This window comes from Lepidochelys kempii, chromosome 2 (assembly GCF_965140285.1).
Source record: "Lepidochelys kempii isolate rLepKem1 chromosome 2, rLepKem1.hap1, whole genome shotgun sequence".
Taxonomy (NCBI): Eukaryota; Metazoa; Chordata; order Testudines; family Cheloniidae; genus Lepidochelys; species Lepidochelys kempii.
The window spans coordinates 36,945,324-36,970,661 of record NC_136381.1 but is presented as its reverse complement, the minus strand read 5'-3'; the positions used below and the strand labels follow the sequence as shown (position 1 = coordinate 36,970,661).

Below are 25,338 nucleotides of genomic sequence, written 5' to 3'. Positions count from 1 at the left end.
TAACGGTTGGACACTCAAGGGGTTAATGTTGGGTCCAGGATTATTGACTATATTGTATGAAAGATCTGACGGAGGAGGTGCACTGGGAGTTGAAGTTTGCTGACTGACATTAAATTATTTTGATTAACAAAATCTGTGGAGAACTGTGAGAAACACCAGATCGATATGAACACTTTGGATCATTAGGCAGCACAATGGCAGATGTAATTCAACTTCCATAAATATAATGTACATTGGCAAATGTAGGGGCCCAATTCTGCCCTTAGTTGCAGGGGTGTAACTCCCACTGGCTTCAGTGGGAGTTACACTTGTGGAAGTGAAGGCAGCATTGGCTCTGTAATCTAGATAATCTGCAGGAAAAAGATTTCAGATCCATTGTGAATGGCTAATGAAACGTTTGCCAGGTACATAGCAACATTTGAAAAGGCAAATAAGTGAATTAAAATAGAGAGATAATATTATAAGACCATTTCAAACACTGGTGTGCACTCATTTATCTTGTCCAGATATGGTTAGCACACTTTAAGAAAGGTAGAGTGAGGACTGGGAAGGTCCAGAGAAGGCATGTATAGATATAAACTGTGCAATAATTATTTAGTCTGGAAAGGCAGAAAAAGACTTGAATGAATTATTAAATTTATCAAGGGGAGATTGAAGATTTCACAAGAAGGAGGCAATCATTCAAAATAAAGGGCAGTAAATTTTAGATAATTACAATAAATATAACTTTAGATAGTGTACAGTCAGCCTGTTGAATCGACTACTGCAGTAGGTCACTGAGGCAATTGCTATCGCTAGATTTCTAAAAGGTAAATCTTTATTTTGCATGGGGACTATATATACTGTACATGTCCCCAATATGCACTGTATTCAAAGCTAAACTTGAGGAAAAACATAGCTTCTCCTGTTAAAATAATCAGATTAATATGTATGAGCAGAGGTTAATGGCGAAGGAGAGTTCACATCTGTAAGGGACAGATGCCTCACCTTTCCTTGTTCGCCACAGAAACTGCTCAGACTCTCTTCTTTTAGTGTCCACTCCATATTATTTATTCAAGTCCCTTCAACCAACACCTGTACAGTTCAGTACAACAATTCTAATTCCTGTAGCTCTATTACCATCAGACCCCTGTTCATCAGGGCCCTGGAAGGAAAAGAGATCTCCCTTCCTTGGGATCTTCTTCAGTTTGGGCACAGCTGCCCTGCCCCAATAACACTTCCTTCCTGCCTTTTATCAAGTTAGTCATCTGATGAGCCAATTAGTTCCTTAACTCACCCAGTTTCCCATCTGATTAGCTAATTTCTCCCTATTTCCTCAATCAATGACTGCTGGGGAAACTAACTGAGACAACAGTGATCAGAGTGCTGTCCCATCTATTAGGCCTCAGCACTCTGTCACAACCTCATTTTAAAATGGACCATCTGAGCTATTATTTACATGATGGCACATACATTCTGGGACAAATCCTCCTGGCTCTACTTGCCCCAGGTTAGCCCACAGGGTAAAAAGGATTTGGCCCTCTATTTCCTGTATTTCACAATAGCCACAGGACAATATATTGCATTATGAATTTTGCTTCAGGGAGTAAATAGCCAGGGCTACATCACTACATCTTGTTTTAAACAGAACTGCCCAGGGACTTCTTGATGATTACTAAGAATAGAGTAATTCAGAAGGAAGCAACACATCTCCTACATCACAGTGATAGAACACCCCAGTTTCTCATGACATTTTTTATATATTTACTTAAGTGGAGATCAAGCAAAGTGTCGGAGAAATTGTGCTGGTTTTGAGTAACAAGTGTATGGGTTTTCTTCTTGTACAAAACTTTTTCAATCTGTGTACAGAGGTGCATGCATAGCAGTGTTAATGACGGTCAAAATGATTTATTGGCCTGGTCCAATGCCCACTGGCATCTATGGGAGTCTTTCCCTTGATGTCAACAGGCTTTGGATGAGGCCGGATAGATATCTATTGTGATTAACTAAAAAATTTACCCCAAATCACTAAAATGGGTGGAGAACACTTGGTTTTTCTGTGTATTTAGCATATTTATTTTGACAAACCTCTGATAGCTGTTGTAAATGTCTCACAATTTGCTGCCAATGTCAAACTCATGATATTGTTTTAAACTTTTTAACAGGCTAAATGGGACACCAAGAAAATGCCCACAAAAGAAGGCACCATTAATGTTACAAAAAGCATCAGACAAATTGACAGCGACAGAAGAATCAGAAAGAACTGTGTCAATTAAAGGAGTAAAGCAAAAGTGAAGATGGACCTGACAATTCTTTGCTGCACTTTAACTGTGACTGATCACTTAAGATTTGAAGATCTCAAGGTGTTCTGTGTTGAATGCAATGGGCAGCGGCTGCTGAGTGCCTTGAGAAACGTTGTCTTAACTAGCAGTAAATAGCTGCAAACACTGTTGGATGTTCAGACATGTATTTATCTATTGCAATGACACTGTACAAAAATATAACAAAATATGTACCATTTTTTCTCCAAATCCTATGCTATCTAATTGTAGATTTTCTATGCTGCATTGCTGTTAGGATGAGATTGGACAATTAGAGCTGCAGTTCATCTCACTTTAAAACAGAGAAAGAAAAACTAATCTGTGTTATTAGTAAGTAGCCTGAAATGTGTTACTTTCTGTTTTACAAAGTTAAAGATCTGACTTTCATAAAAACTCAAACCCAGATATCTCAGAAGTAAAGAAACACAAATGGCTTCCAATTTTTGACTATATACGTGATCCATGAGTCATATTGTCTTCTGGTTAAATTACCTTGTTTTAAGTTAGTTTCTATAGCAGAAGAGTTTAGGTCTTGAAAGCAATAATACTCATGTTGTTTTCAGTCTAATGAATCTGAAGTACCCAGTTTAAGCTCATAGGTAGTGTTCAGTTTACATTCTGTCTTGGCTCTTGCTCAATTCTCCCTTCAGAAAGTCCAAACTGAGAACTGTTTTACAAGAGTTTGTAAGACACCCTTCACTTTCCAACTTTATATATAAATAATCAGACTTTCCCAAATAATTTCTTAATGCTGACAACTGCAAGAAGATGATCTTTATTTGATAATTACATTTAATTTAATTTGGCTATATATTCTTGTTCTTCCAATATATAGAAATGGGCAGAACATACATTTTAATTGCATTATATTGTGTCACTGTTCTGTATATTTATCATAAGTATATTCCCAAGAAATCAATGTAAACTTTTGTACGGACCACTAATTAATACAAGACCCTGTTAACAACAAAGTCATGAGTTTGATATAAACCCACTGTGGTTTTGAATTTGGACTTTCATGGAGATAAGAGCAGTACAATCATTTGACTTACCCATTATATACCTATGAGCATCTTTAAGGTGTCATTTACAGTAACTATTCAGCTACCATTAACGCTCATGACTTATAATAGGTGGAAGTGGGCAGAAACTGATCTATGTCTGAGCTGCATGAGGTGCTTCTTTTTTATAGACACAACCATAAATAGATTCCTGGAACAGCACCCTAATGTATTCCACATGAGAATTCTTTTAAGAAATCAACATCAGGTTTATGAGTATTTATTACTTTACTTGGAATACAGCAAATATATGCAGCAAAGAATTGTTTAAATAAGTAATTGTTTTTATAATTCTTACACAAAGACAAATTAAAGTCCAGTCTTTGCCAGAAATATTTTGCATGCAGTAGAGTTTGTATAGTTTTAAAACCATTTATAATACGTAGATTTTCAAAGGAGGGGGCCAAAGATCCCATTCTTAGCAATTCTAATTTTTTTACCTGAGCTGTGCATTTATGTACAGTAACGAAGCAGCATTGAAAGTTGAGTGGAGTAGGTGAAAACAGCTGCTACCCACATTTATCTCACCTACTTAATGGAACCTGCCAACTTGCTGCACCTCTTAGACTCGCTCCGTAAAATAAGCAGTGGCTGTTCAATATTCTTCCTTAGCAATGGGTGGCCATTGTCGTCTTTGGCAGTATACAAATCTAACGGAAAATACAAATTAATGATTCTGTGTTATTTATGTAGAGCATAAAGTATAGATGGTATTGTCCATGGACAGCTGTGCCAAACCAATAACATTCTTGACCCACAGGGCTTACAGTCAGAGACAGTACAGTACAATCCAGCAAAGAAGCAGTGGGTGGCCCATGTAGCCAGGATGCATCAGGGAACAAATAGATTTTAGAGTGTCTTTTGAAGAAGAGAGAGGTTGCTTTACATACGTTTGCTGGGAGGCTGTTCCACTGGTAGGGCGGTATGGAAGAAGGTAAGGAGTGGGGCATGAGCAAAGGAGACAAAGTGGGCAGAAGGAGTTCAGGTAGCGAGATAATTTGTAAACTAATAATTTCAATGGAAACATTGCTTTTGTTATTTTGATTTTTTTTTAGTTTTTATAGTTTGTGTTAACCAAACTCAGAAACTGAAGATCTACTGTCCAATAATGTAAACTGAATTCAGAGGAACTTTTTGTATTAAATAACTGGAGATACTCATAGTACTACAATTTAAATGTGTAACTTACTAATGATTAAACCCAGTGTAACAGGAAAAGACATGGAAAAGAAAGGCTGCAATCTAGGTGTTGTGTGAAGATCCTACCACAAGCATTACCTGACTTTTGTGACCCTTGTATACATATTGGGAAAGTGCTATGTGTAAACTGTTCCACACATCTTTTTCTCTAGAGATGGGCCCAAACTAAAATATTTGATCCAAACACCCATGAATTTTATGGCTTTTGAAATCCAGATTCAAATTCTGTGTCTTGTGCCAATCACTAAGTTATGACTGTTTGATAAAGGCCTATGGAAAAAAACCTATTTCTCTAAAGGCTGGATACCCTTTGGATCATACACTCTTATGGTTATTACTTAGAAAGACAACTACTATAAACGCTCAAATGGGGGTCTCAGAAATCTTCATTCAGTCCATGTGTGACTTTCAAATGGTATAAGGTAGTAGATTACAGCCCCTAACAGTCCATTCACTTTCTGACAATGTGAGTTGAGCTGAACTCTGTGAGATGCTTTGTTTTTAACTGCTTTATTTTACACCACCTACATAGTATGATAGGATTTTTGTTGATGGGAGAAGAGAAAGCAGTCTACTAGATACATTGTTCCTGGTAGGGAAGTTTAAAGTATCAGATGGAGGAATTTTGCCTCTGTTCTGAATGCCCAGGATTGGATCCATCTGCCTATATTCTGTCATGCAAAAGCAGGTTGCATATTTTCTATAGATGAAAGAGTGAAAGTCAAACCATTTTACCAATGGTTCATTCAGCAGATTATTCAGTCTGTCAAGAAACTGTGAAAGAAAATAATTAATATCTAGTCTATTAGTCTATTAATCTCTCCTCATACAGAAGCCTTTCCATACCCCTAATCATTTTTGTTGCCATTTTCTGAACCTTTTCCAATTCCAATATATCTTTTTTGAGATGTGGCGACCACACATGCACACTAGTCAAGAGGTGGGCGTACCATGGATTTATATAGAGGCAACATGATATTTTTTGTCCTATTATCTATCCCTTTCTTAATTATTCCCAGCATTCTGTTGGCTTTTTTGACTGCTTCTGCACATTGACTAGATGTTTTCAGAGAACTATCCACAATGACTCCAAGATCTCTTTCCTGAGTAGTAACAGCTTATTTAGACCCAATCTATATGTATAGTTCGGATTATGCTTTCCAATGTGCATTACTTTGCATTTATCAACAATAAATTTCATCTGCCATTTTTGTTTCATTTGACAGAAGCACATGGGGTTAGTCTGTGTCTAAGGAATTGTATCGAGGTTATCCCCTTGAATTTTTCATTGCTGTTCTTTAGAAGAGGTACAAAAGCATATTCAGTCAGGCGTGTGACAGCAACAGTGGCCAAACTCAGCATGGTTCTGTCACAAGAGACTTGCAGTCACAGAGCTCATAAAATAAATTTACATACATTACTGCTTAGAAACTGTATAGGGAAGAGAATCCAAATTTGCCCAATCTGTAATTAAAACAACCTTAATGGTTAAAGTGCAACTAGATGCAATGCAAAATTAGGTGTCATTCATGAAGTGCACGGTTCTATATCCTTTGAAGGAATTTCAGCAGGTGCATATTGAGAAACCCACTTGAGACGAAGTTGATGAAAGGCACCAGACTTCTAGTTTTTGATCTTTGCAAACCTTTAACATTACGGTAAAATTACAGCCAGTCAGGTCAGTTTTGGCCTCTGAGTGAGCAATTCTCTACATTGGGATTAAAAGCTTCTCTTGATTTTGAAGAACTGGTGGTTATAAGTCCTCTCCAGAAGCTATTCATTTATGAATGGGTCTGTTTCTCTGGACCGGCGAGTGACTGGCATACTGTCTATGCATGTGTATAGACCAGGGTAGTGAATAGGCAGACCATGTGCCAAATCCAGACCACCAGATGCTTTTGAATGGACCATGAAATCTTTGTATTTACTTATCATTATTTATTTTTTTAAATTATTTTCTCTGGAGTCTGGACCTTCACTATACCTTGACCAAGAAATTTGGACCTTGACAAAAAATAATTGACTATCTCTGGTATAGACAACGTAACATGTGACCTGAGCCTTGCTGTGACTACCACCAGCCATATAAGACTCTGGGTGCAGACGGTGAATCCAAAGGAAGAGTCTTGTACAGGCACTGTAAGATCTCAAACCCAAATACTCTGTCTTTGTCAAGCTGAGGATTATGTTGGTTTGGAGGAAAATTTATCAATGTTTCCTTGGAAGTTTCTGCTCCAGATTTTTCCCTCTACTAGGGCAATCGTCCATTGGATATCTTGGTGTTGGTAGCAATCAATGGGTTGCTATGCTGGCTTCGACAGTGAGGTTTGCAATCCCAGTAATTTCTCCAATGTTTCTTCCAGTAGCTCCTCATCAGCAAATTTGCACACAGACAAGCTAATCATTTAGGATGAGCAATGCATATCCATGGGTGTAACATGGCTTCCTTGTAGTCACCAAGTTGGAATCCATTGCTCACAAATCACATCAAGGTTTTCACCAGGACGGAACCCAAGACACCTCACTACAAGCAAGGATTATATTTCTAGACAATGAGCCACTTGTTTGCCACAAAGTAGGCTTTGCCTTATTTAATATATGAAAAATGTTTGGTCTGAAAGGCTATAGCTGAGGCTTTGGAATTCCTGTGCAGTGTGTCATCATGTCTATGGGGCATTTTGGAAGGAATTTCCCTTCTGAAGGTGAGACGATGTCTTTGCCTGGTGGAGCTACCGTGGCACCAACCTTAGGCTGTCCCAATTTATGAAAGTTATTTATTTCTTTATATAAACATTTTAGATCAACATTTAGTTTAATCTGATGTCCTTGTTGGAATCTTATGATGCCCTCAAAGGAGGCACCTTTGTATCTACTAATGCTTGAAGGGGAAGATATTTTATTAATATTAATGAGTTCCTTGCAAGCCATTCACTGACATCCTGTCCTGAAAGAATCCTGTAGGTTGCTTTTTTTTGTTGTGATGTATGTGTGGTACTTCTTCTCCCAGCTGTTTACAGGGGGAGGTAGTACACTACTCACCTGGCATGGGGACCACACAATAGAGGAAGGGTCCTGCTACACATAACTTGATTTTGGGAGTAGCTTGTTAGATGTCCCTGAAAGGCTACCTGCCTGCTCCCTGAGGCTGGCTAGCACCCAACTAAATATAGTCAGAGCAACTAGTACCATCCAGGGTTTTATTCAATAAATCATGATAATTTTGAATTTTGAACCTAGGTAGGGATTTCTCACTTACCTCTCTCTAATCCCATAATGGCGCACCTTCATGGGGAGTAGAATCCCCACGTGCCTCTGTTCTTGTCACAGACTTGCTGAAGTGCTCCTAAGACTTTAACATGGAGCCAGCCTGTGGAGTGGGGGAGGGGTGGAGAGAGACCCATTTCCTGTCTTTCAGAGCCTGAGCCCCTTTCCCTGGCAGAGCAGGGGTTTATGGCTGATGATCAAAAGGAACATATCCTATGCTGCTGCTGCCTCAGATCTGGCTGAGCAAGGGTCCTTGGGCTGAAAGGCAGACATAGGCTCAATTGCTAGTAGGCTGTAGCCTGAGACGAACAGGCCTCTAAAGCAGGTCCAGACATGCTGGAGGTGGAGCAGTAATGATACAAAAGCACAGAGAGAGAGACTGTGTAGGAGAAAAGCCTTGATTTTCACCCATGGAGTAACGAATGAGGAGAGAAGCTGTGCAACAGAAAAGCATATTCAATCAAACCTATGACAGCAACAGTGTTTAAACTCAGCTTAGTTCTGTCACATGAGAATAGCAGTCAAATATTACTGCTTAGAAACTGCATCCGGAAGAGAATCCAGATTTGATCAGTCTGTAATCGGGACAACCTCAATGGCTAAAGTGCAATTACACTCTGAAAAATGATCATGTGACGATGTCATTGGATTTCTGCATTGTGTTTCAATGATTCCATATCAAATTTAAACAGTTTACAGGTAAAAATCTTTTTTCTCTTATTTGTCAATCTGTCACAGTCAGACCTGGGATTTGAAAGTCAGGGTGTATTTTTCCTAGTACATAGATCACTGTCAATGATAACATTCGGCAACCAGAACTCAGTTAACAATTTTGTTGATATTGTACACCCTAAAATGTAACTCAGCTCACTCTTCTTGAACTATGTTGGTTCTGCAGTGTTAATATGAGTGAAAAATAGTCAAAGCACATTTTTTCAAAAAAATAAGCAGATATGCCACTGAATTGGCATAAGAAACAGATATGTTGAGTGGAGAAGACAATGTAGCCATGTTGGTTGCTTCCCTCAAATGTAGGAGGGCTTCTACTCCAAACTTAAATCTAAGAGTCTTCATCCCTTTAGGGTATGTCTACACTACGAAATTAGGTCGAATTTATAGAATTCGGTTTTTTAAAAATCGGTTTTATATATTCGAGTGTGTGTGTCCCCACAGAAAATGCTCTAAGTGCATTAACTCGGTGGAGCGCTTCCACAGTATTGAGGCTAGAGTCGACTTCCGGAGCGTTGCACTGTGGGTGGCTGTCCCACAGTTCCCGCAGTCTCCACTGCCCATTGGAATTCTGGGTTGAGATCCCAGTGCCTGATGGGGCTAAAACATTGTCGCGGGTGGTTCTGGGTACATATCGTCAGGCCCCTGTTCCCTCCCTCCCTCCGTGAAAGCAAGGGCAGACAATTGTTTCGCGCCTTTTTTCCTGAGTTACCTGTGCAGACGCCATACCACGGCAAGCATGGAGCCCACTCAGCTAACCGTCACCGTATGTCTCCTGGGTGCTGGCAGACATGGTACTGCATTGCTACACAGCAGCAGCAACCCCTTGCCTTGTGGCAGCAGATGGTGCAATAGGAGTGGTAGCCATCATCGTCATGTCTGAGGTGTTCCTGGTCGCCTGTGTGAGGTCGATCAGGAGCGCCTGGCCAGACATGGGTGCAGGGACTAAAGTTGGAGTGACTTGATCAAGTCATTCTCTTTAGTCTTGCAGTCGGTCCTGCTGTACCATCTTCTGCCAGGCAGGCAAGAGATGAGGATGGCTAGCAGTCCTATTGCATCATCTTCTGCTGGGCAGCCATGAGATGTGGATGGCATGCAGTCCTTCTGCACCGTCTGCTGCCAGCCAAAGATGTAAAAGATAGATGGAGTGGATCAAAACAAGAAATAGACCAGATTTGTTTTGTACTCATTTGCTTCCCCGCCCCCGTCTAGGGGACTCATTCCTCTAGGTCACACTGCAGTCACTCACAGAGAAGGTGCAGCGAGGTAAATCTAGCCATGTATCAATCAGAGGCCAGACCAACCTCCTTGTTCCAATAAGAACAATAACTTAGGTGCACTATTTCTTATTGGAACCCTCCGTGAAGTCCTGCCTGAAATACTCCTTGATGTAAAGCCACGCCCTTTGTTGATTTTAGCTCCCTGAAGCCAACCCTGTAAGCCGTGTCGTCAGTCGCCCCTCCCTCCATCAGAGCAATGGCAGACAATCATTCCGCACCTTTTTTCTGTGCGGACGCCATACCAAGGCAAGCATGGAGGCCGCTCAGCTCACTTTGGCAATTAGGAGCACATTAAACACCACATGCATTATCCAGCAGTATATGCAGCACCAGAACCTGGCAGAGCGATACTGGGCGAGTAGGTGATGTCAGCGCGGTCGCGTGAGTGATCAGGACATGGACACAGATTTCTCTGAAAGCATGGGCCCTGCCAATGCATGCATCATGGTGCTAATGGGGCAGGTTCATGTTGTGGAACGCCGATTCTGGGCTCGGGAAAAAAGCACAGACTGGTGGGACCGCATAGTGTTGCAGGTCTGGGACGATTCCCAGTGGCTGCGAAACTTTCGCATGCGTAAGGGCACTTTCAGGGAACTTTGTGACTTGCTTTCCCCTGCCCTGAAGCGCATGAATACCAAGATGAGAGCAGCCCTCACAGTTGAGAAGCGAGTGGTGATAGCCCTGTGGAAGCTTGCAACGCCAGACAGCTACCGGTCAGTTGGGAATCAATTTGGAGTGGGCAAGTCTACTGTTGGGGCTGCTGTGATGCAAGTAGCCCACGCAATCAAAGATATGCTGATATCAATGGTAGTGACCCTGGGAAATGTGCAGGTCATAGTGGATGGCTTTGCTGCAATGGGATTCTCTAACTGTGGTGGGGCCATAGACGGAACCCATATCCCTATCTTGGCACCGGAGCACCAAGCCTGTGAGTACATAAACCGCAAGGGGTACTTTTCAATAGTGCTGCAAGCTCTGGTGGATCACAAGGGACGTTTCACCAACATCAACGTGGGATGGCCGGGAAAGGTACATGACGCTCGCATCTTCAGGAACTCTGGTCTGTTTCAAAAGCTGCAGGAAGGGACTTTATTCCCAGACCAGAAAATAACTGTTGGGGATGTTGAAATGCCTATAGTTATCCTTGGGGACCCAGCCTACCCCTTAATGCCATGGCTCATGAAGCACAGGCAGCCTGGACAGTAGTCAGGAGCTGTTCAACTACAGGCTGAGCAAGTGCAGAATGGTGGTAGAATGTGCATTTGGACGTTTAAAGGCACGCTGGTGCAGTTTACTGACTCGCTTAGACCTCAGCGAAACCAATATTCCCACTGTTATTACTGCTTGCTGTGTGCTCCACAATATCTGTGAGAGTAAGGGGGAGACGTTTATGGCGGGGTGGGAGGTTGAGGCAAATTGCCTGGCTGCTGGTTACGTGCAGCCAGACACCAGGGCGGTTAGAAGAGCACAGGAGGGCGCGGTACGCATCAGAGAAGCTTTGAAAGCCAGTTTCATGACTGGCCAGGCTACGGAGTGAAAGTTCTCTTTGTTTCTCCTTGATGAAACCCCCCGCCCCTTGGTTCACTCTACTTCCCTGTAAGCTAACCACCCTCCCCTCCTCCCTTCGATCACCGCTTGCAGAGGCAATAAAGTCATTGTTGCTTCACATTCATGCATTCTTTATTCATTCATCACACAAATAGGGGGATGACTACCAAGGTAGCCTAGGAGGGGTGGTGGAGGAAGGAAGAAAAATGCCACACAGCACTTTAAAAGTTTACAACTTTAAAATGTATTCAATGCCAGCCTTCTTTTTTTTTGGGCAATCCTCTGTGGCAGAGTGGCTGGTTGGCCGGAGGCCCCCCCACTGCATTCTTGGGCGTCTGGGTGTGGAGGCTATGGAACATGGGGAGGAGGGCGGTTGGTTACACAGGGGCTGTAGTGGCAGTCTGTGCTCCAGCTGCCTTTGCTGCAGCTCAACCATACACTGGAGCATACTGGTTTGATCCTCCAGCAGCCTCAGCATTGAATCCTGCCTCCTCTCATCACGCTGCCGCCACATTTGAGCTTCAGCCCTGTCTTCAGCCTGCCACTTACTCTCTTCAGCCCGCCACCTCTCCTCCCGGTCATTTTGTGCTTTTCTGCTCTCTGACATTATTTGCCTCCACGCATTCGTCTGTGCTCTGTCAGTGTGGGAGGACAGCATGAGCTCAGAGAACATTTCATCATGAGTGCGTTTTTTTTCTTTCTAATCTTCACTAGCCTCTGGGAAGGAGAAGATCCTGTGATCATTGAAACATATGCAGCTGGTGGAGAAAAAAAAAGGGACACCGGTATTTAAAAAGACACATTTTATAAAACAGTGGCTACACTCTTTCAGGGTAAACCTTGCTGTTAACATTACATACATAGCACATGTGCTTTCGTTACAAGGTCGCATTTTGCCTCCCTCCACCGCGTGGCTACCCCTCAACCCTCGCCCCCTCCCCGTGGCTAACAGCGGGGAACATTTCTGTTCAGCCACTGGCAAACAGCCCAGCAGGAATGGGCTCCTCTGAGTGTCCCCTGAAGAAAAGCACCCTATTTCAACCAGGTGACCATGAATGATATCTCACTCTCCTGAGGATAACACGGAGAGATAAGGAACGGATGTTGTTTGAACGCCAGCAAACATACACTGCAATGCTTTGTTCTACAATGATTCCCGAGTACGTGTTACCGGCCTGGAGTGGTAAAGTGTCCTACCATGAAGGACCCAATAAGGCAGCCCTCCCCAGAAACCTTTTGCAAAGGCTTTGGGAGTACATCCAGGAGAGCCGCGAATGCCAGGGCAAATTAATCCTTTCACATGCTTGCTTTTAAACCATGTATAGTATTTTAAAAGGTACACTCACCAGAGGTCCCTTCTCCGCCTGCCGGGTCCAGGAGGCAGCCTTGGGTGGGTTCGGGGGGTACTGGCTCCAGGTCCAGGGTGAGAAACAGTTCCTGGCTGTCGGGAAAACCGGTTTCTCCGCTTGCTTGCTGTGAGCTATCTACAACCTCATCATCATCATCTTCTTTGTCCCCAAAACCTGCTTCCATGTTGCCTCCATCTCCATTGAAGGAGTCAAACAACACAGCTGGGATAGTGGTGGCTGAACCCCCTAAAATGGCATGCAGCTCATCATAGAAGTGGCATGTTTGGGGCTCTGACCCGGAGCGGCCGTTTGCCTCTCTGGTTTTCTGGTAGGCTTGCCTCAGCTCCTTAAGTTTCACTTAAGGCACTGCTTCGGGTCCCTGTTATGGCCTCTGTCCTTCATGCCCTGGGAGATTTTGACAAAGGTTTTGGCATTTCGAAAACTGGGATTGAGTTCTGATAGCACGGATTCCTCTCCCCATACAGCAATCAGATCCCGTACCTCCCGTTCAGTCCATGCTGGAGTTCTTTTGCGATTCTGGAACTCCATCATGGTCACCTCTGCTGATGAGCTCTGCATGGTCACCTGCAGCTTGCCACGCTGGCCAAACAGGAAATGAGATTCAAAAGTTTGCGGTTCTTTTCCTGTCTACCTGGCCAGTGCATCTGAGTTGAGAGTGCTGTCCAGAGCGGTCACAGTGGAGCACTCTGGGATAGCTTCCGGAGGCCAATACCATCGAATTGTGTCCACAGTACCCCAAATTTGACCCGGCAAGGCCGATTTAAGTGCTAATCCACTTGTCAGGGGTGGAGTAAGGAAATCAATTTTAAGAGCCCTTTAAGTCGAAATAAAGGGCTTCATTGTGTGGACAGGTGCAGGTTTACATTGATTTAACGCTGCTAAATTCGACCTAAAGTCCTAGTGTAGACCAGGGCTCAGTGTGCAAGTCCTGGGACAGAGCTAAGATGGGACTTTTGTTAGTTTATTGCTATTCCTACAGCATCCTGGAGTCCCTGTTAAAGCTGACCAAGTTCTTCACTGTGGTAGTGGAGGAGTCATCAAGACTGATTGTTCTGCGTGACTTCAGCGTCCCTACTGATGATGACTTGTTTGGGTTAGTTCAAGATCTCATGAACCAAATCAAACCCTGAATCTCAACTTTAGCAGGTTAGAAGATTGGATCCAAATTTTGTGGTCTGAATCCATGTCTAATTACAAGCAACTTGTAAAATCTCTTCCTGTAGCATATTACACTTCTCATGAATGTAATGGGTAACTTGAAAAGAACCTACAGTATGCGTTTGCTTTCCTAAGCTAGCTGCTTTAATTTTAGTGAAATCTGATGCAAAAGTTTTGTTCTTTATTGATGTAGTCATACTCCTATTGACTTCAAAAGGAATAAGACTGGGCTGTTGATGAGTATTACATGAGTTACTGCATTTTTGCTCACATAGGGCAAGATTCTGTTGGCTTTACTAATGTGGAGTAATACCTTACTCTAGGAGTGGCCCCATTGAGGACAATGGGGCTACTTGTGAAGTAAGGTACTACTTAATGTGTGTAAAGATGGTAGAGTCCAGCCCATATTGATAAATACAAATGAAGTCCTAAAAGTAACATTTCCCTTATATTATTTCACTGGTATTTCTGAAAGGGCAGAGACAATCTCTTGTGTCTCTTATTGCTGGTAACTTTACATAGAAAGAGCATATTTAAATGAAACACTTAATATATTTTGATAGCCCGCTTAAATATTTATCAAGTAAAAATTCTGACTTTCAGAAATAGTTCATATAAATGAACATAAATGAAAGGTGCTTTTTGTTTTTAGCTTACAGTGGCTATGCAAATGATATAACTAAAGTATTTAAAAACCATGCACTCAATAAAATCTAAATGAATTACCATAGCACTGACTACAGTAGCCAATAGTCAGATTAATTATTGTCTTCCTGCTGCCCTATAAATAAACATTTGAAATTGACAAGAAGAAAAATAGACACACTTTAATCAGAGCACATGGAAACTCCAGAAAGTTTAATAACCTACAACCACCAATAGTACACAATGGTCAACAACATGTTCAGAGGCAGCATATCAATTTTTTAAAAGATCAGAAAACAGATTTGTACTTTTTTAAACTAAAAAAATGAACACTGTGTTTCAGTTATTGTTATTATTGGGAGTAAGTATTAATATTATGGTTAGCATTCACAGACCATAATCGGGACCTTTATGATCTGCTTCTCCTCACCCCATTCAGTTCCTGTTATACCTGCATTCTGTTATTCTCTTTCCATTTAAATGTTCTCCATGCAATCCCAAATTATCACTGTTTTATTGGGAACTGCATATCAGCCTTTACTCCATAAACTGGCTTCTGACTTTCTCATCCTTTCCCCCACCCCCTCTTTTGCCCAACAGACACCTTAGGATATCACTACACCATAGTTTCATCATTTATTTTCTAAATTTGTAATACAAAAAGACTGTATATAAATTATGTGACAAGAAATTCAGAGTTCTTGCCAACACTGCATCATTAACTCAGACTACTGTGCAATCAGCATTAAATAATGTGTGGAAGTCCATATGCTTCACTGTTACACACTCTATGCAGCTTTACTGACTTCGGTGGCATTGTCCATGAAGTCAATAGGGTTACATGGGGTGTAAATCATGACAGGTTTAGCACAATGGATTTTTGGCTTAAATCACAACTTTAGGGATAAACTCTGCTCTCAGCTGCACCTCTATAAATAAATGAAACTCCATGGGTCTGATCCTGGTCCCACTGGATCCAATAACAAAACTTCCACTGACTCCAGTGGGAGAAGTTATTGGGTCCAGTAATTTCAAAAGGGTTCCTCTGGATTCATATCCCTGCAACTGAGAGCAATGTTTGGCAACTGCTGAACAGCGTATGACTTCATAGCCATGCATTGGAGGTTCCTCAGGTTTGGCGTTGCTTATCTTCTTGTGATTCAGATATAGAATAAACTTTATCCTCCATTGCCAATTGCTCTGACTCTGAGAATGCCTTTGCATGTTGGTTTTGCTTTACTACTTTCAGATATGCCACAGTGGCTAATACTGGGTCATTAGCATAAACAAGTTATTGGTGGCCACACCATAATGGCTTCAGTCTTCTGTGCCATTTTCTCCCCACCTGCCCACAAAACCTGGGTCCTTATGGAGTTCCTATTTCTACAGCCATTGAGGTCAACTGCCAATGATGAGAGGTGATTGCAGTGAGCATGCTCAGAAAGACATCCTGACATCCTTACTCAGAGGTATCATTTCCATGAATGAACATTCTCACCAAATGTGTTCATCAAAGGGGGTCTTTAAAATGTTAACTAGGTCAAATTTATAAAACAAAATGATTGTGGTAGAGGGCATTCTCCTCTAAGATAAAAGAACTTCCCCTATCTTGCCACCAATACTTCTGTTTGTCCGGTGATAGGAAGCTTCACATTTAATTCTACCAATACCTCTCTTTCATTCTAAGTGCAAGGAATCATGCCATTTAGTTTGTTCCCCAATCTGCAGCTGTACAGGAGAATCAAATCACACTGGAACATCCCTTCTGAAGAAATTACTTTCCCATCTCTGGGATGGGTTTTTATTACTTGCATTAATTCAGGTTTAATTTCCCATGGAAATTAGCTCAAGTTGGTCTGGGAGTTATAGAACTGCATGATCCAGAGAAAACATGCTGATAGGATTTTCTTCTGCAATTTTACCCAAGATGCAGATTTACATTTTTCTGAACAGTGAAATAGAGTTACTCAGAGAAAATTTCAAAACTATAATTTGCAGTAGAATTTGCATCAAGATAATGCAGAAAGAGAGAGCTCACAGTTACCAGTAGCAAAATTCAGCCCTGCTGTAAGTGGGGTTGTGCTCAGTTGCATCATTGCTCCATTTAGGCATATGCTTTCTCAACATACTTAGTAATTTCATCACCATTAACACTGCTGATTGGCAGACACACACTTTTACAGTACAGCAAAGCTGAACATTCATAGAAAAGGGAGGAAAGTATGATTGTTTTGTAAGCAATATACAGGTACTAGGGTTAACTTGCATTTTTTAGTTTGACTAAGGCCTCATATAAAATAAGAAATGTTGATATTCCAAGTATGTTTGTTTATATATATATATATATATATATATATATATATATATATATATATATATATATATATATATATGTTGTGTATGTATATTGCAATGTCTTTAATGTGCAGCTATGTTCTGCAGAACATACATGTTTTTAGAAAAGGAGTACTTGTGGCACCTTAGAGACTAACCAATTTATTTGAGCATGAGCTTTCGTGAGCTACAGCTCACTTGCTGATGAAGTGAGCTGTAGCTCACGAAAGCTCATGCTCAAATAAATTGGTTAGTCTCTAAGGTGCCACAAGTACTCCTTTTCTTTTTGCGAATACAGACTAACACGGCTGTTCCTCTGAAACCTGTCATACATGTTTTTGTGAACCTTTTAGTTGTGAGTTCTTAAATCTGAGACACCAGTCTAATATGTTTTAATGTTTGAACTGAAATCTGTTTAACATGCCATATGAAAAGATGAGATGTATAATTTGTGCACATAAATATTGTTTGAAGAAGAAGGCTTTGATTTATTTGGAAATAATGAAAAATCTAGTTAAACAGCAATGTAAACTAGAATAAAAGGAGCATTTTTGTACTTGTATTTTATTTGTAAAGGACTGAGCTTTGAAATTGAATTTGAAAACAAAAATAGACTAATTTATCTGTTACATAACAGATAATTAGTCTATTTTTGTTTTCAAATTCAATATATTTAATACACATTTGTATACAAATTATATATATATATATATATAATGTGTACAGTAATATAGTTTCTGGCAGATAGATACTACAGAAGTAGAAGTAATGACTGGCGATGTACAAATAGTCCCTCCCCTCATATAAAATTGGAATACTCTATTTCAGAGGTTCTCAAACTGTGATCCATGGACCACTCACATTTAAACTAGCTAAAATAAATTAAATGTTTTCCTAAAAATACTTTTCCACATAGGCAGTTGCTGTAGTTGCCACAGAGATGCTATGCTGTTGCCAGTGAGAGGGGAAGTGGCTCACAGGATTGGTAGATGGAGGGTGGGTGGTCCCTGTGATGGCAAACTGGGAAGGCAGAAGACCCCTGAGAAAATTGTTATCCATGATATGGCAAAGTTTGAGAAGCCCTGTGTGACAGGTTCCCCCCGGGGTGCCACCTGGAACTGAGGTACCACTGAGCCCCCTGACCCACCAGCCTGGGCTCTCTCTAACATGTACTGGTGTGACAAGCTACAAAGCCTTCCAGCCTGCACTTTAACCCAGCATACACACAGGTTGGGACACACCCAGCTGCAGTTACATGCAGGCGCTCTGACCAGCTCCTCAGGCACGGACGCGCTCTGGAGTATAAACCCAAAATTATACCATCTTGCACTGCAAGGGGAACTGTACAGTATAAGCTCATAAAATTCACCCCCTCCCTCAGTGTGGAGAGGCATGTGCAACAACCTTCTGACCCTGAGTTATGATTCCCACACACTGGTTTAGATGAAGCAAAACCAAGTTTATTAACTATAAAAAATAGAATGTAAGTGATTATAAGTAATAGTAAACAGATCAAAGCAAATTACCTAGCAAATAAACAAAAAATGCAAAGTAAACTTAATACACTAAATAGATTGGATATGAATAGCAGATTCTCACCCTAAGGGATGATACAAGCAGGCTGCAGATTCTTAAGGGGAAAGCTGCAATTGTTTACAGCTTAGAATCCCCAGGTGCTCTATTCACAGGCTAAAATCCCTTTAGTCTGGGTCCAGCACTTCCCCCAAGTTCAGTCTTTGTTCCTCAGATATTTTCAGGAGTCTTTCTGTGTGGGGAGCGAAGAACACCAGATTATGTCACTCCCTGCTTTGGCATATGGTGGGAACCCTTTGTTTCAAAGCTTGGTTCCTAGTTCCAGACACATCTGTGGAAAATTATTGACATCCCAAGATGGAGTCTAGAGACATGTGGTCTTATCACAAGTCTTTGCAGAGTCTTAGCAGCCATTACTCAGAGGCTTTCTGTATGCTCCCCAGGTGGGAGATAAGCTTCTTCTAAGGCCTATTGTATTCCTAATGGCCCATTCCCTACCCACTGTCTAGAATGAAAACTTGTCTAGTGGGCAATACCTAGATGTAACTACATTCGAAATACAGATAAATAGTTAATATTCATAACTTGAGATACAAAAGTGATACTTGCATACAAATAGGATAATCATATTCAGCAAAGCATAACCTTTTCAATGACATCTCACATGTCTTATCTTGCATAAAGTACATCATAACTATGTCATAATCATATCATAATATCACTATGAAGAATGTGGGGTGCAGTGTCACACCCTGTTCTATTCAATTTTCTAGAGGGTTGAAGAATTTTCTAATTACAAGAAAAGGTTATTTTATTGCCATGTTCTGAATGGCTCTTCCCTGAAATAACAAGTGAATGACTTCATTCCTTTGTGAATGAAAGACTATATTTGACATTAGATTTCCATAGCGTTAGTTCTGTGCTATTGATATCTCTTTTGCAGTAGCCTCAATCAGGATCAGGGATCCATTGTGCTAGGTGCTGCATAAACATACAAGTAGACACAGTCCTTGTCCCAAAGAATATACAATTTACTCTGAAACAAGATACAACAAGTGAGTGTAGCAAACAGTAGCAGGAAAGTGGGGAAGGAAGAGGATGAGGATAAGATAATGTGGTTGCATAAGTTAGCCATCTGTACAATATGATGGTTTCTTGTGCAAGTACCATCACTGAAATCTCAGAGAAAGCCTGTGCAAAAGTTGCTGTGAACAAAAGAACTATAGGCCTCATTAGAAAATGGAAAGAACGTGAGTTCCACTACAGAAAAACAAAATTTACCTTTGCCGTGTTGGTCCCAAGATATTAGACAGACAAAGTAAGGTAATATCTGTTATTGGACCAACTTCTGTTCATGGAAGAGACAAGATTTGAGCTACACAAAGCTCTTCCTCAAGTCTGGGGAAAGTAACCAGAGTGTCTGAGCTAAATACAAGGTGAGACAGATTGTTAAGCATACACATGCGATAGAAGACCACTTAAAATAAAGTGTGTTGTGGGCAATTAAGGTTTAGACGGCAGCAGGGTGTATCACAAATTGTTGTAATGAGCCATAAAAACCAGTATCTCTGTTAAGTCCATGATTTTTAGTGTCCAGCAAAGTTATGAATTTAAGCTCCTAGATTTGTCTTGTGAAAATGTTATGCAGGTTTCCTTTGAGGATGAGGACTAAAAGCTCAGATATGGAATTATCACGCTGTGAAAAGTATTTACCTATAGGTGATATGGTGTTTTTGTCTTTTATAATTTTTTTGTGCACATTTCTTTTGAAAGTATAGTGATTGTTTAGTTTCATCCATGTAGTTGTTATTGGGGCATTTGATGCACAAGGCAAGGTACACCACATGTTGTAATAGGCATGGATCTTGACAGGTGTGTTGTGGAGGGGTATTGATCATCGTAGCAGCGGAGATAGGTTTTTCATCTGTTGTTCTGGCAGGGTCTGGGGCTGCCTGGAGTTAGTGTGTCCAGGTCTGTGGGGAACTTGCTTTTGATAATGAGCTTGGTGAGACTGGGGGAAGGAGGGGGTGTTTGAAGGTCCGAAATAGGGAGTTCAGGAAAGATTTCTTTCAGGCTGTGGTCTTCATCAAGCATGGGTTGTAATTGTTTTATGATACCCAAAATGAGTTCCAGTGTGGGGTGGAAGGTGACAATTAGGGGTATGCAGTCAGGATTTTGTGAGGGTTTTTTTTCTGTATTGAAGCAGATTCTCCCAGTGTATTTGGTTAGCCTGTTCCATGATGTGATCTATTTCTCTAGTGGCCTGTCCTTACTTATTGCCAGTGGTTTTAAGTGTGTTTAGGTGTGTATCCTGGACTTTCTTTTTGGAGCAAATTCTGTGGTATCTAAGTGCCTGGGGTGTAGATAACCAATTTCTTGTGTCTGGGATGGTTGTTGGATCTGTGGATGTAAGTGGGGTGATCAAGGGGTTTCTTTCATATAGTGGTTTTAGAAGTTTGGGGTTGGGGTTGAAGCTGGTCATGGTATCCAGGAAGTTGATGCTGGTGTGGGAGTGTTTTAGAGAGAGTTTGATTGATGGGTGTTGGTTATTGAAGCTGTTGTGGAAATCTCTGAGGGAGTTTAGGTCGTCTCTCCAGAGGATGAAAATGTCATCAATGTATCTCAGGTATATCATTGGTTTTGTGGTGTATTTTTCCAAAAAAATTTCCTCAAGGTGGCCCATAAGGAGGTTGGCATATTGAGGAGACATCCTTAGACCCATGGCTGTTCTGATGGTTTGGACATGTTTGTTGTCTGATGTGACATTGTTGTGGGTGAGAATGAAATGGATGAGTTTGGCAATGTGTTTGGGCTGGATTATCTTGTAGGTATTTGAGGCAGGCAGCTATGCAGTCATTGTGAGGGATGTTGGTACGTAGGGTGGTGACATCCATGGTGGCAAAGATGGTGTTCTGTGGGAGGTTGTAATGTTGTGGAGTTTCTGGAGGAAGTCGGTAGTGTCTTGGAGGAAGCTGGTGGTGAGTAGTTTGACGGTGTGTGGAAGAATTGGCTACCCCTGTGAGCCTTTTTGTGGCCTGGGTACCTCTGATTTTCCCTTTATTCTCCCTCTTCCAGGCCCTTTTACAGAGACTCCATGCAGTGGTCTGTCCAATTGTCACCCTTATAGGGGTCTGGGTTTAGTCAGACAATAACTCAAAAGTAAAACTCAGAGTCCCAAAAATCTGTCCTAAGGCATGGCTCTTACCTTGGAGCCTGGATGAGCAAAAGGGTTCCTTCATCTAGTCCTTTTCCTTTTCTGTGAGATCTTAGGGGTGACCCTCCTGGGGTTTAGCTGTTCCCTTGCTCCTTCTCACTCCCTTTGCTCTCTCACATGGTGGTTTCTAGGAGTTCTGATAATCCTTCAGTAAGAGTGCTATGGCCAGACATTATGGGTCTCCTTGTGTTCACTGGTTTGTGTATTTTGGGGAGCAAGTAGAAGGCCTCTGGGTAGGTTCATGAGGGATGAGGTTGTAGAGTTTTTCTTGGAGTTGTATGGGGAAGGATTTGATGATATCTTTAAAATCCTATGTGAATTATGGTGTGAGGTCTTCTTTGACATGGGGTCTTCTCCTTATGCTGAACCATCTGCCCTATCACCTTGCATTTAGCTCAGACACTCTGGTTACCTTCCTCAAAACCCAAAGAAGAGCTCTGTATAGCTCGAAAGCTTGTTCCTTCCCCCCAACAGAAATTGGTTCAATGAAAGATATTACTTCACCTACTTTGTCTCTCTCAAACTTACCTTTGAATTGTGGGAGAGTATTAAATGTGCACAGTTAACATCTCAGAAGAATGGTCACAAGGGCAGGGTGTTCCACAGAATGGCATTATTGACATGTTACTGTCAAAAACTGATGGAATTACAAAGGGTGGCGAGGTGTAGAGATGTCCTAGGATGGCCTCTTCATGGCTGGCATCCTCTTCTCTTCCATACAGCAGATCCTCTTCACTTCTAATAGCTTTGAGGCCTTCCACAAGATTTGGCGCAATGGAAACGCAGTGGGGAAATGCTGCAGTGGTAACCACACTCAGAGCAAATAAGGAAAAACTGGTGCAAAACACAAGCAAAAATGAGGTGAGTGGAAACATTCTTTTTGTGCTTTCTTAAAGGCCTGGGGGCTCCGCCATCACAAGGAGCAAGGTAAAAAACTCTTTGTTTAATTACTTGTACACCATTTCATGTGTGGCATTGAGTAGGGCTGTGCATTTGGGCTCCATAGGAAGCCAAGTATACCTGTGCTATTTCAGTCCCAGGAGTGGCTCCCTGAGGGATTGAGAAAGCCAGAGAAAACCATAAACCCCAGTACAAATACCAAAATCAAGTGTGATATACCTGGATTGACATCCAATGTTGGGGAAAGTCAGTTAGCCAAGCAGGATGCTAAAGAAATAAGAGAGTTCATTATCCTGAAACTGCATGGTTGTCATTAGAGCTCCTGATCTCCAACAAAAAAGGACCTATATATTTTCCAAACTTCTTGCACCAAGGGATGAAAGATTCCAAAATGAGGCTTGTCTATGTCCAACTCCAGAACAGATATTGTGGGGTTTGTGTTATTTATTTTTGTGTCTGCATTTAAAATTAATGAGGCAAATAGATACAATAGCCAATGAAATACAGAATCAATTCACCCAGAAGAAATAGTACTGATGCTGTAGATTTGATGAGAACGCGGTATTGAATTGCTTTACCCTTGCTATAGAAATTACCCCAGAACTCTTGATGGTGACTCCTACTTTTGTCTCCTTTTAATTAACCTGAGAGTTGTTGAGATTTTTTCCCCTACTGCCTGAAAGAGTTTCTGTGGCTAAAATATCATCCCCAACCTAATTGTCTATGCCTAGTGTGCACTTTGACAAGTAACTTTTTCCTTTTTGATTCATAGCCAAGATGCTGACACAGCAACTGGTTTGTTTCCTGTTGAAAAGAAATAACAGTAGAAAGAAATGTCTTTCAGATGTGCCAAAAAATAAAGAATTTGGGGGGCACAATGAAACCAGCGTCAGCAGCCAGACACATAGCAGCACATGGGATCCTGAGAACAGAATGTTCTGAATATCTGGGGTTAGACTGTGCCCTAAAAGTGTGGTGTGGTGTGGTGTGGTGTGGAGCGACAGAGGGGGACCCACAGCCGTGGGAATCCCAGCAGAAGTCTACTTGAACGGATTCTGTTTGGAATTCCTCCGATGTCTCCCAGGGAGAGCATTGAGCATTAGCAGCTCTGTGTACACATTAAATGAGAGCAACATAGAATCATAGAAATGTAGGGTCAGAAGGGAACCTGGTGCCCCTCCACCCCTCTTTGCCCCCTTTAGGGGAAGATAGCACAGAACATAGGGTTGTCAATCTTGGTTGGACATATTCCTGGAGATTTAATCACATGACATAATCTTTAATTAAAGATCAATCTTTAATTCCTGGAAACTCCAGGCCAATTCTGGAGGGTTGGCAACCCTAATGGAACAGCATGTCCACTCATCAGATACATTGTAGCTAGCCCCTGCACAAAGGCATAAGAGGGAACATGCCTTCTCCCTCACCTTGGGCCCCCATGCAGACCTATGTGCAGTTTGGCCCTTCCAAAACACTGGAACATAAAAAAACACCCTGTCTTTGGAGACAGTGAATTTAATAATTTCTGTGAGTGTCCAGTGAGAGGGACTGGCCACTGCAGAAAGACATCTTTGAGGACCTCAGGAACTGGGGTTCACTGATTGTTACCTGCAAAAGAAGGTTAAGACTGGCAGAGTCTCAAAGAATTTGCTGGTGAGGTGGATAGACTGGTGTGGCAGGGAGCTGACACATGGTTCAAACCCAGCAAAACTCACTCTTGCTGAGGCAGAGGGGTAACACAGTGGCTTATGTCTGCATGCCCTAAGAATACATCACAGAAGCCTGGCCACCGCTTTCTATTTTGTACCAATTTCACAGCTTTGTTCACATCTAAACCTTTTTGTTCAATGTTATTCTTCACTGTGTCTGTCCAACGCATCCTCGGTCTTCCTCTATTTCTAGTTCCGTGCACTCTGGTATGTATCACCATGTATGGTATTTCTGTTCAGCTGTTTGCTAGCAGTGTAAACGGTTTCTCGTAAGAGTGTTACTGACATTTTCTCCAGTTAAATGACAGCCCCTACGACTGAATTCTTGGAAGCTCTTTCATAAACCTGGTATTGTGCTCTTATCCCCTGGGCTTCAAATAATATCATCAGTATGCTTGCATGCCTTCAAGAACATGCTCTGGGATTCTACGAAATATTTACTCTGCTGAACTGATACCAAATGGTAATCTTTATAATCAAACCCTAAAGCTCTGGCTGCTAGAATCTGGGGCTGGATGACAGGGGATGGATCACTCGATAAATTGCTCTGTTCTGTTCACTCCCTCTGAAGCACCTGAAATGCTGATCAATGTTGGAAGACAGGATAACTGGGCCAGATGGACCATTGGTCTGACCCAGTCTGGCCAGTCTTATGTTCTTAAACCATGTAATAAGTATACATATCTTTGCACTTTCATATCAGACTTCAACTGCCAGAGCTTAAAAAAGTAACAAGCATCTGCCACTATTTCGTCTATCTGATTATCCCTTTTTAATATATTAAAGGTAATAATAATACTACTAATAATTAATAATAAATTAATACCTAACTATTATATAGCCCTTTTCCTCCATAGATATCAAAGTGCTTTACATAGGTCAGTATTAATTTGAACCTAATCTATAAAGTGATGAAGCAAATTAATCATTTACTTCATCACATCATAAATGACATTCACGCTGGGTAAGATACACTAGCACAAATCAGTGTAAATTGAGAGCTGACACCTGGACTTTTCGTCAGGCAGCTAAAGCAATAATAAAAATCCAGTGTGAATTAGATCTCAGAGTCGTCTTTCTCCCTTCCCCCACT

General features: G+C 41.5%; 1 protein-coding gene across 1 annotated transcript in view; it reads left to right on the top strand.

The window, feature by feature from the left end:
• The window catches only part of BAALC (BAALC binder of MAP3K1 and KLF4), a 40,540-nt gene extending 36,014 nt beyond the window's left edge, over positions 1-4,526 (top strand). Inside the window, exon 3 of the mRNA XM_073330402.2 lies at positions 2,145-4,526. Within this exon, the coding sequence (XP_073186503.2) occupies positions 2,145-2,255 (111 nt within the window). The 3' untranslated portion in view covers positions 2,256-4,526. The remainder of the gene's footprint in view (positions 1-2,144) is intronic.
• Positions 4,527-25,338: the final 20,812 nt, after the last annotated feature.